Genomic DNA, 15,892 nt, shown 5'->3' with positions numbered 1-15,892 from the left:
CATTGCTGGGCAGAGGAACCAGAGGGAAAATCCACCTTCCCGAGCACAGCCATACCATCCACCTCACTTGACTACTTGTCAAGTCCAGTACCAACACAAAGGGGTGAGTTGCATTTACAACTGGAAATGCCGCCTCGTTTACCTCTCCTTTTCTGGGAGTGACCTACAGCACCCCAGGCATTGAACTAGGCTGAGATAGCCCCAATGTTTAGTCAGGGGCAAATTTCCTCTCACTTGCAGTAGTAAGAACAAGGATAAACATCATTTGAAAGAGAGATTCTTAACAATTTTGGAGTTCAATTTAATGCCTTTATCTTCAGAGAGCAATACTGATTTTAAGACTAAATTAGATAAACTTTTATTTTATACTGTTAAAATAAATCAAGGTGTACCAATTACATACAACTTGCAAGTCTTGCCAGAAACTGAAAAGCCCCATCATATTTAGAAGCCAAAATGCCCATAGAGTAAGACCCAGCTCAAGGTGAAACTCAACAGAGTGAAAAGGAATCCCTCCTCGCAATCATATTTTGTGGCTCTAGCATTTATATTTTCATAGAATTTAGAATTTTCCAGTTCATCATATCCTCCCTTAATTTCCTCTCCTACCCTAACCACTGTGGGGAGGAGTTTCTAGGGTGGTTCAGGGGAGCCCAGCCGTGGTAGGGATGAAACTATGCTCCTGTTCCCAGGCCTTGAGTGAAAAGATCAATTCTCGAGGTTTTGCAGACTTAGGCTAGACACAGGACTAAAGACATGCCTAGTTCCCTATGCCTACCAATATACCCTGTCATTCTACCTCCAGAAAGATGGGGAGGTGGCCTTACAGGGGTCTTTTAGAACCTTTGTTGTGCCGTGAATGCCTTTAGAACTCTGATCAAATTTATAGACTCTTCAGAATGTTTTTAAATTAATTAAATAAAATGCACAAAGTTACAGAAGATAGCAAGTATATTCATAAATACATGGTTAAACTTGGTTCTAATGGTTGTGGGGTGGTTCCCAGGACCCTAGGTTAAGAACTCCTGCTAGGGGCTGTGAAATGGGGACAAAAGTGAAAAAGCAGAGTAAGAACGGAGAGGTCAAGAAATGTGGTCACCAACCCACTAAAAAAACAAGAGGACAGCCCTGAATTGAGAATTTGGTCCAGAGCCTGCACACATCCTGGGAAAGCTTTCTTGAGAACAAGGATGGGCAGGAAGCATGGGGAGCCTCTACTGGCCCCCTCCCACTTTGCAGTGTGGTCTCCCATACACAACCTGTGGCATATTTCTTTGCAGGGCCCAGAAAATCAAGAATGTCGAGTGATGATAAAAATAAACCTAGTGATCCCAAGAATGAGCCCAAGAACTGTGACCCCAGATGTGAACAAAAGTGTGAGACCAAATGCCAGCCTAGCTGTTTAAAGAAGCTGCTGCAACGGTGCTCTGAAAAGTGCCCTCGGGAAAAGTGCCCGCCACCACCGAAGTGCCCTCCGTGCCCCCCACCGTGTCCCCGGCCATGCCCTCCATGCCCTCCGCCATGCCCGGCACCCTGCCCTCCCAAGCCCTGTGCCAAGCCCTGTCCTCCCAAATGCCCACCGCCCTGCCCACCCCCGGAGTGAGGCACCAAGGGCGCCACGCAGCCCCATGCCTCCATCACCTCCACATGTTCACCATCTTGGGCCTGACAACTGAAGCCATGAACTGACAAGTAAATGCATTCCTCTGCTGTGCAAGACTTGCTTCTACTGTTTTGTTTGGGGGGGGGGGGGGGAGGGTTGGCAGTTTTTGGTTTATCTGTTGTTTTCCAGGACTAAACCATCAAGAAACAATCCCTGGGGAGTGAAGCTAGGACCCCAGCCCTCCACGATCAACAGCCTTTGAAGATGGTGTCTCCTCTGGCCCCACCTGCTGCATAGAGAGATGTGGAGTCTTCTGAGGGGTGCACCCAGGGAACACCCCCCATAAGAGTACAGCCTAAGAGAGCCACAAATATGGCTGTGAAATTGGCTAACCCCGGGGACCTAAGTGGGCATGAGGGAGGAAAAGGGTGTGAGGGGGTAAGAGGAGTGTGACGTTAGGAATGGTGCAGGAAGGCTCAGGAAAAGAACCCCACCCTTTGCTTTTAGTCCCATTGCCTAATGCTTGTGCACAGCATTGAAAACAGGCTGTGTGGGGTTAAATTCCAACTCTACTCCCTAACTACTTTGTGACCTTAACCAATGTGCTTAATTTCTCTGAGCCTTAGTTTCCTTCTTTCTGTTCAAAGAATGATGGTGCTAATTGTGCTGCTGTTACAGGGCTCTTGTGTGGCTAGTTAAAGGTCAAGTGCCTGGCTTACTGGGACATAGCAAGTTTTTGGTGAGCGGAGCACGCTGCACCTGCCCAGGTGTGACACATCACACCTGAAGTTAATTGCCCTGTACCAATCTTCCTCATCAGGCTGCAAGTCCCAGGATGCAACAGTTGGGTTCTAACTTACACCTGTAAGCACGACTAGGCATTCTTTTTAAAAATGAAAAAGGAGTTATAGATTACACTAATATCAGTTGGCTGGCTTTGACACTGAGCTACATTTAGGTAACATGTTACCATTGAGAGAATTCCAGTGAGTGGTAAAGTGGGATCTCTATTTTTTCAACCTTTTGTTAATCTGTAAAATTTCAAAAGAAAAACTTAAGTATAAAAAAATAAATAGAAAGATAAATCTGGAAGGACCTCAATTAGGAATGAACAGGAAAAATACTCCCTATTGATATGTTAGTGGGATTGTTTACAGGTAGCTAAAGAGAGTGCACACCAAATAGCTTAATTCACCAAAGGGAATCTATCATTTCAAATGGCTGGAAAAGATATTAGGATGAAGAGGAGGGCATAGAATTAAAGAGAAAACTATAGAAACCAGAACTTCAGGAGCTTCGGGTGGACTCACTGCCACCATTTCAATCGCCCTCATCTCTGTCAGTCTCCACTCCTTTCCAAGGTAAGTCTCCTCCTCCCCGAGGGCCCCCTCCATGGGGTAAGGTTCTTGGCCAGGTGCAGACCCAGTTTGTTAATGGGTTGAGCGTGAGGTGCTCCTATTATTTCCAGGAAACAAAACTGACAGCTAGAAGGACATGAGCCCACCCCTGAGATCCAGGGGATAAGAGCTTTCCCACACCATTACAGCCCACAACATTCAAGTGGAAGTAGGTTTGGGATTCTCTGTTGGCAGAGTAAGAGGTAATGAGAGGCCAAATCTGAGGTGGCTCCATGTGCAATCGTGGCACATAAACAGCTTTCCATCCTTTTGAGTCTAAATGAAGGTTCAGGACAACAAAGAGTGCAGTGAGTACAGAGAGTCCAAAATGTGCCCAAGAAAAGACATCTGTGACCCCCACCAGACCAAGGTCATTGCAGCAACAGACATTTAAGACAAAAGAGCTGACAATGCCTTTAGGTTGTGTGCAATCCCCTCATTTTCCAGCTGTGAGAACTGCTTGTTACTTTCTCTGACATGAGGAGGCCTTGGGGTCTTGGTCCCCTGGCAGGAATGGCAGGAGCCTAACACCCACACTCCAGGGCCTGCAGAGAGGTATCTCCTGGACACTGGGAACCTCTGGAAGCCTAGTTTAGGGCATTAGGGGGCCTGTGGTCAACTGTTGATAATGGGTTGAAAATTCTTCCACCCTTATCACCTCTCAAAAAAGGAGGAAAAGAGGGAGGAAAGAAATAAAACAAAATACAACATCCTTTTTCATCTATTTAATGATCACTTTTAAATAACAAATCTCAGAGTACCAGTGCTAAAGATTATGCCAGTGTTGGTGAGAGTTTAATAGACAAAAATCCTTTCAGAAAATAATTTAAGGAATATGGAAATAAGAATGGAAAGCATAAAATGATTCAAATTTTGGCCCAATTGTTCCATGTCTTGAAAGCTATATAAGAAAAAATAATTCCAAAATGGGGATAGGGGATATATAAAGCTGATTATCACAGTGTGACTTAGAAACAATTTAAATATCTAACAGGGATTTGATTAAATATATTCAGACCTGTTACTTGATAGAACATACCGCGATGATTAAAATGTATTAAAGGGGAAGAAAGTAAGGCTCCAATTCAATGTATATCATAAAGCAACTATGTTTAACCAAAAACTTCTATAAATAATAATTATAATAATAACAGAAGGGAATTTGTCAACATTCTAGTTATTTTGGGACAATAGAGTTGCAGGTAACCAGTGGAATGTGTATATTTGTCACTAGTCTCTGGATTTTTATTACTAGGTATTCAGTTAGTTTGTAATAGAAAAAATAATATAGCCATGAATACTTCAGAGACCCCAAAAGTCCTTTCATTGGCTCAATGAACAAAAAAAGAGGGGGGAATAATGTCTTCCTAAACCTGAACACACCATGTAGAACACACCACGTAGAAGGTACTCCCACCTTGGATGCCCTCCTGAGACATGCAGGATCTCCTGTCCCATGCCTCCCGGTGGCTCCATGGCAGTGTCTAGCAGGGACTGATGCCCTCCCAGGTGGTTCTGAGGACTCAGGAGTTAGACTGGGTGGCAGCCAGCTCTGAGAACGTGAAACCATCCATTTGCCAATTTATTTTTTCTCTCATGTAAATGAAACAAAAGATAGACATCTCTTAATGGTTACTTTCCCAGCCAAAAGCTGGATCAAAGGCAGTTCTGGGGAAGATGGCTAGAATGTGATGAGTGTGCCACCTCCCTAAAGAATGCCATCATTACTCCCAGCCCCAGCAGCTGTCACCAGGTCCTGCCCCAAGTGGAAGAGGGTTGTATAAATAAATAAGCAGCGCCTGAAGAGGCTGCACCCTGAGAATCTGTGCAGTGCCAGGGGCTTGATGGCTCACAGGTTATGTGATTGGGTAGAACCAAGCCCACCCCTTTCATGGAAAATCAGTTCTGAGGGTCCATTAGGATGGCAAAGAGAGGAGACTCTACCACAGTCTTCCTTGCATCAAGAATCAGGCAGCAAACAGACACTTTGCAAAACAACTTCTAAATTCTCCCAAACCAGGCCAGCTAGGCGACTGGCTGCAAGGTGGGCCAGTGCTATGAAAAGGCTGTCCAGAAACACAGGGATGTATTAGGAAGCTAGGAACTGTAGAGGTCATCTCCATGCATTCCCCACTTCCACATGCAAATGGCAACTGGGAAGATGGCAGGAAGTAACCAGTGACCAATGTTTCCTATTTTCCTGTCCTGCCTCCACATAACCAACATTCCAGCCAGAGACAGGAGCCCATCCTGGAAGGCTTTATTGACAACGCCAAGGCATAACTGCCTCTATGTCACAGCTATTGATGCTCAGCAAATAAACAGGTTGATAATACAGTAAGTCAATCACCAAGATTCTTAAGACACAAGCTGATCATAAAATGCATACTAATTATTTGCAGCTCCACCTGTCTTCCAGGTGCATGGAACCTCAGTCGCCTCACATCCAGAGCTCTGTGTTTTCTCTCAGGCTCAAAGGAAATTCTGTTCAGACTGAGGGTTCATGGCTTTTTCCACCACAAATGCCCCCATCGTCTCTTACCTATGCTAGTCTGAGTCTCTGAACTGGCTTCTGAGGCTCCAAGCTCACCTTCCTCTGGTCCTCCTTCCAATGGAAGCCAGCCAAGGCAGTCTTGCTAAAAAAATTTAAACACCTCTCTCTCTTGCTTAAAACCCTTAATAGGCAATTATTTGCCTAAAGAACAGCTCAAGTGACTTAATCTCTCATGCGAAATTTTCAGGATCTGACCTCTGCCGCCTCATCTAGTTTTATCTCACCACTTCTCTGTCTCCTTCTAGAACTTTACAGCACAATAGCTAACTTCATTTCCTGGCACACAACAGAGAGTTTCTGGCCTTTGTGACTTTATACTTGTTTCTCCTCTATTATTCTTCCTTTTTCCACTGAATCATTCTTTAATGATGTACTTGGGCAAGTCCTCATCTCTGAACCCAATGCAGCAGTCACCTACTTCAAGAAGCTTCCCCCACCCTCCACCCACAAGCTGGTTGGATTTTCTGTGGTCTCAGAACCTCTATGTCTTTCTCTCCTATAATGCTTACCACACCATATTCTGGTCATCTGGTTACACTGGACTGTAAGCTCTTTGAGAACAAATGTCTGCCTAACATAGTGGACATTCAATAATAGTAAATGAGTGAAACGCTCAGAGGCTTTGGAGGCACTTTTCCAAGAGCCCCACCCACCATGCTCCTTACCCTCACTACATGGTATCATTCCCAGAATTTGGAGGTGGGGAAAGGGGAAACAAGCTGAATCTGGGTGGCTGGGGGCTGAGAGAAAAGCTTCCCTAGCCTTGGTCACTTTCCCCTTAGGCAAACAAGATACAGATCTTCCCTGCCCTCCCATGGCCTTAGGCAACAAGACCTCAGAAGGCAGCATGGTAAAGAGAGAGCGCTTGTCATGACAGAGATGGATCCAAAGCAAGCTCTGCCTTCCCAACTGTGCAGCCAGGGCAAGTTGTTTCTCCTCAATGGGAGAAGGGGTCTTGGTTTCTCCACTTGAAGGATAAGAAGGAAAGTCTCACCCAGGTCTAGAGAGGAGTGACAAAGTGAGATGAAAAGCCACTGGCATGGGAAACTGAACTTAGGAAGCCAAGATGCAAAAGCACTCAAGAACCAAGCCAACACTTGGAGTTACCACCTATTGCCTACTGTAGTGAGAGCTTCTTGTCATCTGCCATGTGAGGCTGTGGGTTTCAGGGAGAAAGAGGGAGTTGTAGGGAAGGAGGGCAAACATCTTTGAAGGTAAGTAAATTTAAGAGCCATCCCCGCCACCTCATTCCCAGGCTGGGCCCCGGCAGATCACAAATCACAGTAGGAGACAAGGGAACTTTTGCATCGATGAATATGAAAGTCAGAAGTGGTATTTAATAGACCTCAGTGTCTAGGTAGGGAAACTAATCTCCAGGGAGGGAAACAACTTAACCAGAGTCACAATTAGTTGGTTGTTGGATGAGTGTAGGATTTGACTTTGATTAAGGCCAAGATGAGCCAGCACCAAACTCAGAAAGGGAAAGGATTAAACACCAACATCAAACCTAAACAATTTGGGGACATCATTTGGCCTAATTCTCTATGTCAGTGGTCTTTAGCCTGGGGACCATGACCTCACCTGAAGGTGAAGTCATGTACATATGTATATTCCCTCATCACCCCAAAACTGTTAAGAACCACTGACTAGTCTGCATCTTTGTTACTTCCTTAAAGTTTATAGAGAAGCTCCTAAGGCCCTGGCAGAGTAGCTGGGTTGGTTGGAGTATTGTCCCAATACACCAAGGTTGCAGGTTGGATCTCTGGTCAGAGCACATAGAAGAATCAACCAGTAAATGCATAAATAAGTGGAACAAATCTCAATATGTCTCTCCCTCTCTCTCTCTCTCTCACTCTCTCTCTCTCCCCCCACCCCATTCTTTCTTTCTCTCTCTCCCCCCATCTCAAAATTCAATTTAAAAAAGAAGTTCCTAAATGTTTTTATATAGACCATTGCATTGTCTAGACATGAGTTCACCTCATGACCTTGAACAAGGCCCTTAACATTTTTGCACCTCACTTTACTCATCTTTAAAAATGCAGTCAATAAATAATTTTGTTCCTCTTGTTTAAGCACATGCTGGGCTAAAACACGGAGGTAGAATCAGGTGGCCTCTCACGTACCCTCCGGGTCCAGTACCCTGTGATCCACAGTCCCTCCCACAACCTCTGACTCAGACTCCTTCTGTAGGTGACACTGGAGGAAGCAAAGTGAGAGGAGTGGTGGACTCTCCCCCAGGAATCCACAAGCTCAGTAAGCTCTATAGAGGCACCTGCTCCCCAAGAAACGAGATGAACCACATTCTGCACCATTCAGCTTTATCGGAGCCCTTACCCTATAATATGCAGACATGGCCAGCCGAGTGAATCAGAGGAGTCTGGGAACTTTTATGATCTGAACAAAGTAGATAGTTATTTGATGGGAATTGGGGGGGGAAAGCAATGTCTTGAACAAAGCTGACTCTCTTCTACTGACCCTGTGTAATTACACCTTGGCTCTCAATAATGACAGTTGCAGAAATCTAAAATCTTAACTCTCAGGTGACATTAAATCAGATTATCCCCAATCTTGCTGGAGGGCTGGGGATGGTTAGAGAAACTAGTTAGTTACCTTACCTTACAATGTGGGGTGAGACAATCTCCCCATAGCTGTCCAAGCCACAGCCCCAGATACTGGGCCACTATGGTTGATTTCTGAGGGCTCAGACCCCAAATATTCCCACTCTGTACCTAGGAAAACTTAGGTCACCTAAGGTCATTCTACCACTCTTCTGGGCCACCACCCCACACAGAAGACAGAAGATGTGTCTTCTAGTGGGTGGATTATAACCTAATAAAGGAGGAAGGGCTCCCCACACATGCCATCTACACACTTACAAAGTTATGTAGATACCCTGGCTAATCATTCATGGTCATATATATGGTATCACAGAATGTCAAAACTGGAATGGACCCGACTGTTTCCTAATCTAACTTTTCTATCTTAAAAAATGATTAAAAATAAGGCCAAAGAGGGTCAGGGACTTACCTGAGGTCACACATCTTTTTAGGGATAGAGCCAGGTCTCCTGGGCCTGTGTGCAGTATATTGTCTACTGCATCACAGTGAGTAGAAAAGTTTAAATCAGAGACTGAGTGCTGGTGGGCAGTAGGGGGGATGGAGTAAAGAAGATGGAACAAGAAGAACTGGGAGAAATCAGGAAGGCTTCACGAATGTGGTGAGTCCTGAACAGGTTCAGTTATGCTACATTCTATAAGCAGCTTGATGGCCCTAAGTGTTGGTGCATATATGTTCTCTAATTTATTCCTCACAAGAAATCTGTGAAATAGTGTTATTCCTTCTCAACAAGAGGAAATTGAGGCTCTGAGAGACTAAGAAACTTACCCAATATTGCACATACTCTACGTGTAAATAGGTCAGTGGGATCCTGAGTCTAGTTCTTTTTCCATGTGTTACCAAAGGCTAGTCTTTGACTAAGGAGCTGACATGATAAGGAAGTATATACTTAAATGAAAGTGCGCTAATCTGGGATTTTACTTTCTATGACACTTCCTTCCTCCAAAGTTTCCAAGACCTTTAGACATTGGAAGTGTATTAATGTTCTACTCTGCAGTAACAAACTTTAATGACTTAAAACAATAAAAATTTATTGTCTTATAGTTATGGACATCAGAAGTCTGACATAGGTCTCTCTGGGATAAAATAAAAATGCCAACAGAGCTGTCATTCTTTCTGGATGTTCTAGGGGAAAATCTGTTTCCTTGCCTTTTCCAGCTTCTAGAAATCATGCACATACCTGGTTTGGGGTCTCCTTCCACCTTCAAAACCAGCAATGGCTGGTCAAGGCTTTCTCATATCACATGACCCTGACACTGACTCTTCTGTGCCCCTTTCCATGTTGAAGGACTTTTGTGATTACACTGGGCCCACTCCAGTGTAATCAGCTCAATGTCAGGCAGAGTTCTCTGTGAACAGCTGAACTCTGGGATCTTCTTAACCCTGTTCATCCTCCTCCATGAGAACATGACCTGGTGTCTCCATTGTTCTGCACATCCCTATTTGGTCTTTTTCTCCTTAGGCTCAACCAAAGACATTGAAATGCATGTGGCATGAGCAATGTCATCTCATACATCTCACCAAAAACTAAAAATCTCAACCAATCAGGTCTCCTTTTCCAATCTCTCACACACCACTTTCCTGAATCAGCCTCAGACTCCTCTCCTCTCAACCCAGGAAAGGGGGGTAGGAAACCCTTGCCCACCCTCCTTGCCTAGGTAATTCCTACTGTCCAGTAAAACACAGCCCAGACATCTCCTGCAGGAGTTTATAAGGACCTTCCACCCACGACTAATGAAGGGGCTTTGATCTAGGGTGTGAGGGTTTACCTCTGCCTATCTTTTCAATGAGACTGTAAACCCCTTGAAAGCAGGGCCATGAATGATTGAAATAATAAATGAATAAACCTAGTGATGTAGAATTTCTTGCTTTCTAGGGCTCTGGAAGATTGCTTTTTCTCATAGACAACATTTCACAGAAAAAAAAATGGAAGAGATGAAGAGGAAGGAGGAAATTTAAAAAAAAAAAAAGAGGAGGAGAAGGAAAAGGAGGAGAGTCCCACATTCTACACCTATTTCCAGATCCAAATAATTTTATCTCTTCAGATTCCCCTGTGGGTGGGTGTTCCAAATTTCTTTCATACCATATAGCCCCACTCCTACTGCAGCCTCCAGAAAATCATGTCCCTCACAGGAGCACCAGAGGGACTCCCCTGGGTCAACTTCTGACCTCTCCCTACCCAAGCATCCTTTTCTTACCAGGACAGGGAGGGCTCACGCTGGTGCTATATCAACTCTCTGTGTGCCAGTCCTAAAGGACAAAAGGTCACTTGGTCTCCTTCAACTAACCTTTTAAAAACTTTTTAGAAATCAAGTATCCCAAAACTGTATAAACCTTTGAAGCAATTTCTGATTGTAGTCAAATACCTCTCTTAGGAAATGACCTAAACATACCTCTTCGAGTTAAGGGGGCCATAGTCATCTTTAAAGTCCCTGGAATTTGGTCAACTGTAGCAGACAAGCTCAAGGCCACCACTTTGTGGTCTAAGGACTTCTCTCATAATGAATCGTTTCCCATTTTCTGTTACATGAGATCCTGCTCTACTCCCAGTTGTCTCCTGCAGTCACCTTCCTCATTCCTTAAATTAATGCAGTTATTCCATCAATAATAATTTGTCTTCTATTTTCTATATCTATGGCACAGCCTCTACCCTCTCAGAACTTACAACCCAGAGTAATAATAAGATCTTGGACATAAATAACTAGAATTCCTAATAACAATAGTAAATGTCATATAAATAACACAAAAAAGAGATACTACAAGAGTTCAGAAAGAGGAGGAGTCATTTCTGGTTTAGAGTAACCAAGACAAACTGTTGGAAGGTTGTAGACTTGAGTAGAACCTTGATGAATGCTTAAAATATCAACAGGCACAAAGAGGGAGGGCAAACAAATAGAAGTGATAGCCCAAACAGAGACTTAGCAGTAGAGAAAACTGGGTGTGTTTGCTCTGAAACTTTTCCTTTCATCTCCCTGGTTTTTATTGACCCAAGTTCTAAGAAAAGGTTTTCCAGAAGGCAAGGAGACAGCCCAACCTTGTTCCATCCTGTTTTCTAAGTCACTATAAAAACTCTGTAACTCCACTGTTAGAAATATCATAAACTAAGGTGGAGATGAAGATTACCTGCCTTCTCCCTCCTCTCTCTTCTCCTTCACCTTACTTCACAACCCAACAGTAGCAAAGGACTCCAATTTCCCTCAAGACCTCTGTGCAAGAAAATCACTCTCTCCAGGAGGCTGTGAGTCCTTTGTAAGCCTGGAACCACAGGATAGTCTATCTTCCTTGGGTCTAGGAGTATGACTTTCCAGGTTCAGTGAAGACACATTTGTTCTGAAAGAGGCCATAAGTGCCCTTGACCCAGACAGATCCCAGGCCTTAGGCATAAAGTCTTCCCATTAGTGAAGACGAGATGAGCAAGCTGGATCCTATCTCTCACCACATCCTGAACCAGTTCGTTGGGCAGACAGCGAACCCAATCCTAGTTTAACAGACTGAGATAACGTTTTATGAACATTCTTTTGCTGCTGCTTCTAATGAGAGATCTGAGAAGAGCCCCTCCCTGCTGAGGTCTGCTGAGGACCCAGAGGCCAAAATGGAGGCTGATTAACAGGCATCCCAAGCAGTGACTCAAACTATGGGCAGGTTCAGAAGAAGCTCATTACGGTAACTCCATAATTAGGATCTCAGCTCACGTGGCCAGTCATGCCTGTGGAAGGCTGGACCAAGCTCTATATAAAAGTCCCTACCTGGCTGGACTCTGCAATCCACATTCTTTGAGTCTTGCTGAAGACCAGGTAAGTGGGGGCACCTGTGCCCTCTGTCCCCAGCTACTGTGTCTCTGGGAGGCTACTGTTCTCTTCCTCTACTAGTCAGTACTTTCTATGGATTTTTGAAGTGCTTTGCCATTTCTTGGGCCTCTCAATCCTGTGTATTCTATCTAGTCTCTTACACCTGATTTGCAAAAAAGATTAGTCAAATAGAAGAGCGGGGAAAGACTCATGGTAAGATGAGGATTTAGGGTAGGAAAGGGCTATGGATACCCAGACAAGAGCAGTGAGAATATTCCTACCTAGAAGATGGGCATCAAAGGGAGCTGAAGTAGAGACAGAAGAGAGAACGGGATAAAACAGCAGCAGAAAAATGGGTTCTTGTGGTAAACAATAACTCATTCTCCATCCCCTTCTGTTAATCCTTCACCATCATCCCCAGCCTGGTACTGTTAATGCAAACAATTTCAATTTTTGTGTCTGTTCTAGGTTCTGCAAATCACCCTAAGATGTCCTTTAATGAGCAGCAGTGCAAGCAGCCATGTGTGCCTCCTCCGTGTCTTCAAAAGACCCAAGAGCAGTGCCAGGCAAAGGCTGAGGAGGTGTGCCACCCCCCATGCCAAGAAAAGTGCCCAATGCAAGCTCAGGAGGTGTGTCTTCCTCAATGCCAAGAGTTAAACCTAGAAAACTGCCCACAGCAATGCCAAGATCCATGCCCACCTCCATGCCAAGACCAATGCCCACCTCAGTGTGTGGAGCCATGCCAGGAGACTATCCAGACAAAATGTGTGGAGGTTTGCCCACATAAAGTCCAGGAGAAGTGCTTACCCCCTGGCAAGGGAAAGTAGCTGCTTTCATAATGCCATCTAGGATCAAGAAGATGGCCAATGGATGAAGACCCAACCCCAGCCTCTGCTATGGTGACCTTCTCCTGTGGGTACCTCTGTGTACACCTGTTCTTGCCTCCTGGCTTTCTCAGTATTCCAGGACCTGGTCTGTGTCTCTAAGGACAGTTCTCTCTGTATTTCATCAACCTCAGTAAATAAGTTTTTGGGTGTCTTTCTGTAGTTTAGTAGAAGAGCTCAGAAGCCTAGTTCAGCTGCCCTGGGGCACAAATTCACCCAGCCCTGAGTGTGTAACAGCCAAGGATGCCTGCATTCATTTTTCAGAGTGTCAGCCTCTCACTGGAGCCTCAAAACAAGCTGAATTTGGTGGACTCTGTACTTGACCATCACCATCCAGGATGTGGAGAAGAGGTTTGGTGGTATTACAAAATCAAAAATTGGGCAATTTTTTCTCTGCATTCTAAAAAAGGACAGCAAATAATTTGATGCTGTAATGTTGACTGTGCTTTAAAAAATAAAACAAATGTATTTAAATGATTGAATTCAAACAGCCAATAAGGAAAGATGAGATGGGGCATTTGGGGTCCTGGTTAATCTTTGTGCTTCATGGCTGGTCTGCTTTGGGCCCTCATTTTCCCATCACATACATTCTTTACTGGTGTGATATGCATCTTGTGATGTAGGCTGGTCTGGTCTCCAGCCGCTTTGCCTTCTTATCCCTGGTGAAGGTGAAATACAGAATAAAGCTGATCCTAAGCTGATATATGACTCATGTGCTCTTTTCTCCTTCCTCCCCACCACCCAATCACCTGCTGTCCCTGTGATGATATGTTCTCCCTTCCCTCCCCCCCCCCCCTTTTTTTTGAGAATCTTGAGTGAGAATAAAAAGCAGACCTCACAGCAATGTTGAAAGAGGCCGCCTTTAGGGGCACCTGGACCACCCCTCCCCCACCTACAACCTAGAGGCTCACTTATGCGCACACTTTACAGTGAGAAAATCCAGCAGGACCTGGGACCTGCTTACACTCAAAAATTCAGGTCCAGAATATTTTCCAATACAGCACATTTTTTTTTTCTGATCCTTCCTTTCCAGAGGAAAGGGCCAAAATGGAGCAGAGGGGAGTGTATAGAAGAAGGGGTCCCCAGTCAATCCATGACACCTCCAAACATAGCATCTCTGTCAGAAGTACCTCTGAGATGAACATAGACTAGGGAACCAAAATTATCTGCCTCCCATCTGACCAGATTTCAGAAAAGCCAGGCAGCCTGGTTCACCTCCCTCCACGCTGTTGCCCCTCCACTGTGGAGGAAGCACAAACCTAGTGGCTCTGGGGTTCCATGAAACGGCTGGAGAGGAGCAAGACTTACAGGAAAGACACAACAGCGGCTTCCTCAGCTGTGCATTGGGCCCGAAGGTTTACGTCAAGGGCCAGCCTTCTGAGGGGTAAAGGGGCTCCCATTTGTTCCCCTGGATCCCCCTTCCTACTCAGCCCATAGGGGTGTGCCCTGGTGAAGGGCTGTATGGCTAACCTGAGGGCCACCCAGCATTGGAACTTCCCTAGTCTCTCTTAGAGATTTTCTAAAGCGAGAGAACCAGAGGATGACTTGGGGGCAGATTTCAGGCGGAACCACAGAGGCTTTAGGCACTCCCTTGAGTCTGCGAAGTCTGCGAGTGGCAAGTGCCAGCCCCTAAGTTCTGTGCACTTTTGGAGGAAACCCTGACAGCAGCCTCAGGTGGCTGATATATTGCCCCTTTAAGGAACCTGTCTAGCCTCACAAAGCCAGTAAGTGGTGAAGTCAGGATTCTAACTGAGTCCCTCTGGACTCCAGCACAGAGCTCTAATTTGCATGAGGAAGTGTCTGTGGCACATAGAAAAGATTACCAAAACCTATCTTCTTCTCATTCATTCATTCACCACCTCACAAGGGCTCACTGGTCACCTACCTAATGATAGGCGCCGCTGTTCCATGTGCTGGAGAGACAGCGGTGAACCAGGCAAGCAGTGCAGGTGCACAGAGATAAACAGTTTCTTTCCGCACGCCACGCCAAACCTTTCCAAAATCTCCTATACATCTCAAGTCCCTGAACATACCCAGGGGTCTAAACCATAGTTCTCTTGCCTCCCTGCCTGGTTGGAATCTTCCCTCTTTGGCATGAGCCAGCTGCACCCCAGGGCACCAGCCTGCAAAAGGGACCCCAGAGATCTTTCCTAGCAATGCAACTTCTGACCTGGCTGAGGGAGGCTCACGGACACATCTCCCTCCTGGCTCAAGCCCAAGAAATGTCTTTGCTCTCCAGCCCTAAAGACATTCACAGATTGAAGTCCAAAGTAAGACACTCAGATGCTGAGAGGAAGTACAGGTCTGATGAGCATGGTGTTCAGCCACATCAGAGAAAGGACAGCCCATGATTAGAGGGGAGGCCTCAGCAGATGGAAAGGAGGCAAACCTGCAGATTACAGATAGAGAAACAGACATCAAGGAGCCAGCAGGCCTTCTTCAAACTCTGTCCTGGGAACTGCCACACCTTCCTTGTGCTTACACAGCTCTGACCCAGCCCTGCCCGCACTGCTGCTACAGGGACCAGGGCCCTAACGACACAGATTTAGCTATGGTGACAGCTAGGACCAAGCACTCAGCAGGCAGACTCCCCCAGCTGTGTGTATCTGTGCTGAAACCTTTCAGAATGTGGGGGACTGGCATTGCCAAAAAGAATACCAGAATTTAGAAGTTCTACTTGACAACTGTTAAAGAAAAAAACAAAAATGGAGGCCATAATTTGAATATACCACTAGACCAAACACCCATAGCCACATAACTGAAACTTAGAACTATCCTGATTTCCCCCAAAATGTTGGCTCTCACTATAAGTGAAATAAGATTTCCTTGGTTCAGCATGACTTCATAGCTTCCTAGCCAATCAGCCACAAATGAAGCTTATGTAGCAGTGCTACCTGAAGAGAAATGTAGGCTTCTGGTAGCTATTCATGACAGAGATTAACGTACTTCTTGTCATGTTTTATTTTTTTTTAATTTTAATTTTTTATTGTTATTCAATTGCAGTTGTGTGCCTTTTCTCCCCATCCCTCCACCCCATCCCAGACAAACCCC

General features: G+C 45.2%; 2 protein-coding genes across 2 annotated transcripts; both read left to right on the top strand.

Moving 5' to 3' along the window:
• Window positions 1-5: 5 nt before the first annotated feature.
• On the top strand, window positions 6-1,603 carry LELP1 (late cornified envelope like proline rich 1). Its single transcript, XM_024570127.2, has 2 exons — window positions 6-103; window positions 1,281-1,603. Exon 2 carries the CDS (start codon window positions 1,298-1,300, stop codon window positions 1,601-1,603), a length of 306 nt encoding a protein of 101 aa, XP_024425895.1. The 5' UTR covers window positions 6-103; window positions 1,281-1,297.
• Window positions 1,604-11,943: 10,340 nt separating this feature from the next.
• On the top strand, window positions 11,944-13,523 carry PRR9 (proline rich 9). Its single transcript, XM_045203850.2, has 2 exons — window positions 11,944-11,963; window positions 12,426-13,523. Exon 2 carries the CDS (start codon window positions 12,446-12,448, stop codon window positions 12,782-12,784), a length of 339 nt encoding a protein of 112 aa, XP_045059785.2. The 5' UTR covers window positions 11,944-11,963; window positions 12,426-12,445; the 3' UTR covers window positions 12,785-13,523.
• The last annotated feature ends 2,369 nt before the right edge of the window (window positions 13,524-15,892 follow it).

The sequence above is a fragment of the Desmodus rotundus genome, chromosome 12 (genome assembly GCF_022682495.2).
Source record: "Desmodus rotundus isolate HL8 chromosome 12, HLdesRot8A.1, whole genome shotgun sequence".
Classification (NCBI taxonomy): domain Eukaryota; kingdom Metazoa; phylum Chordata; class Mammalia; order Chiroptera; family Phyllostomidae; genus Desmodus; species Desmodus rotundus.
The sequence above is the reverse complement of the archived record's forward strand: the minus strand, read 5'-3'. Positions and strand labels throughout refer to the sequence as shown.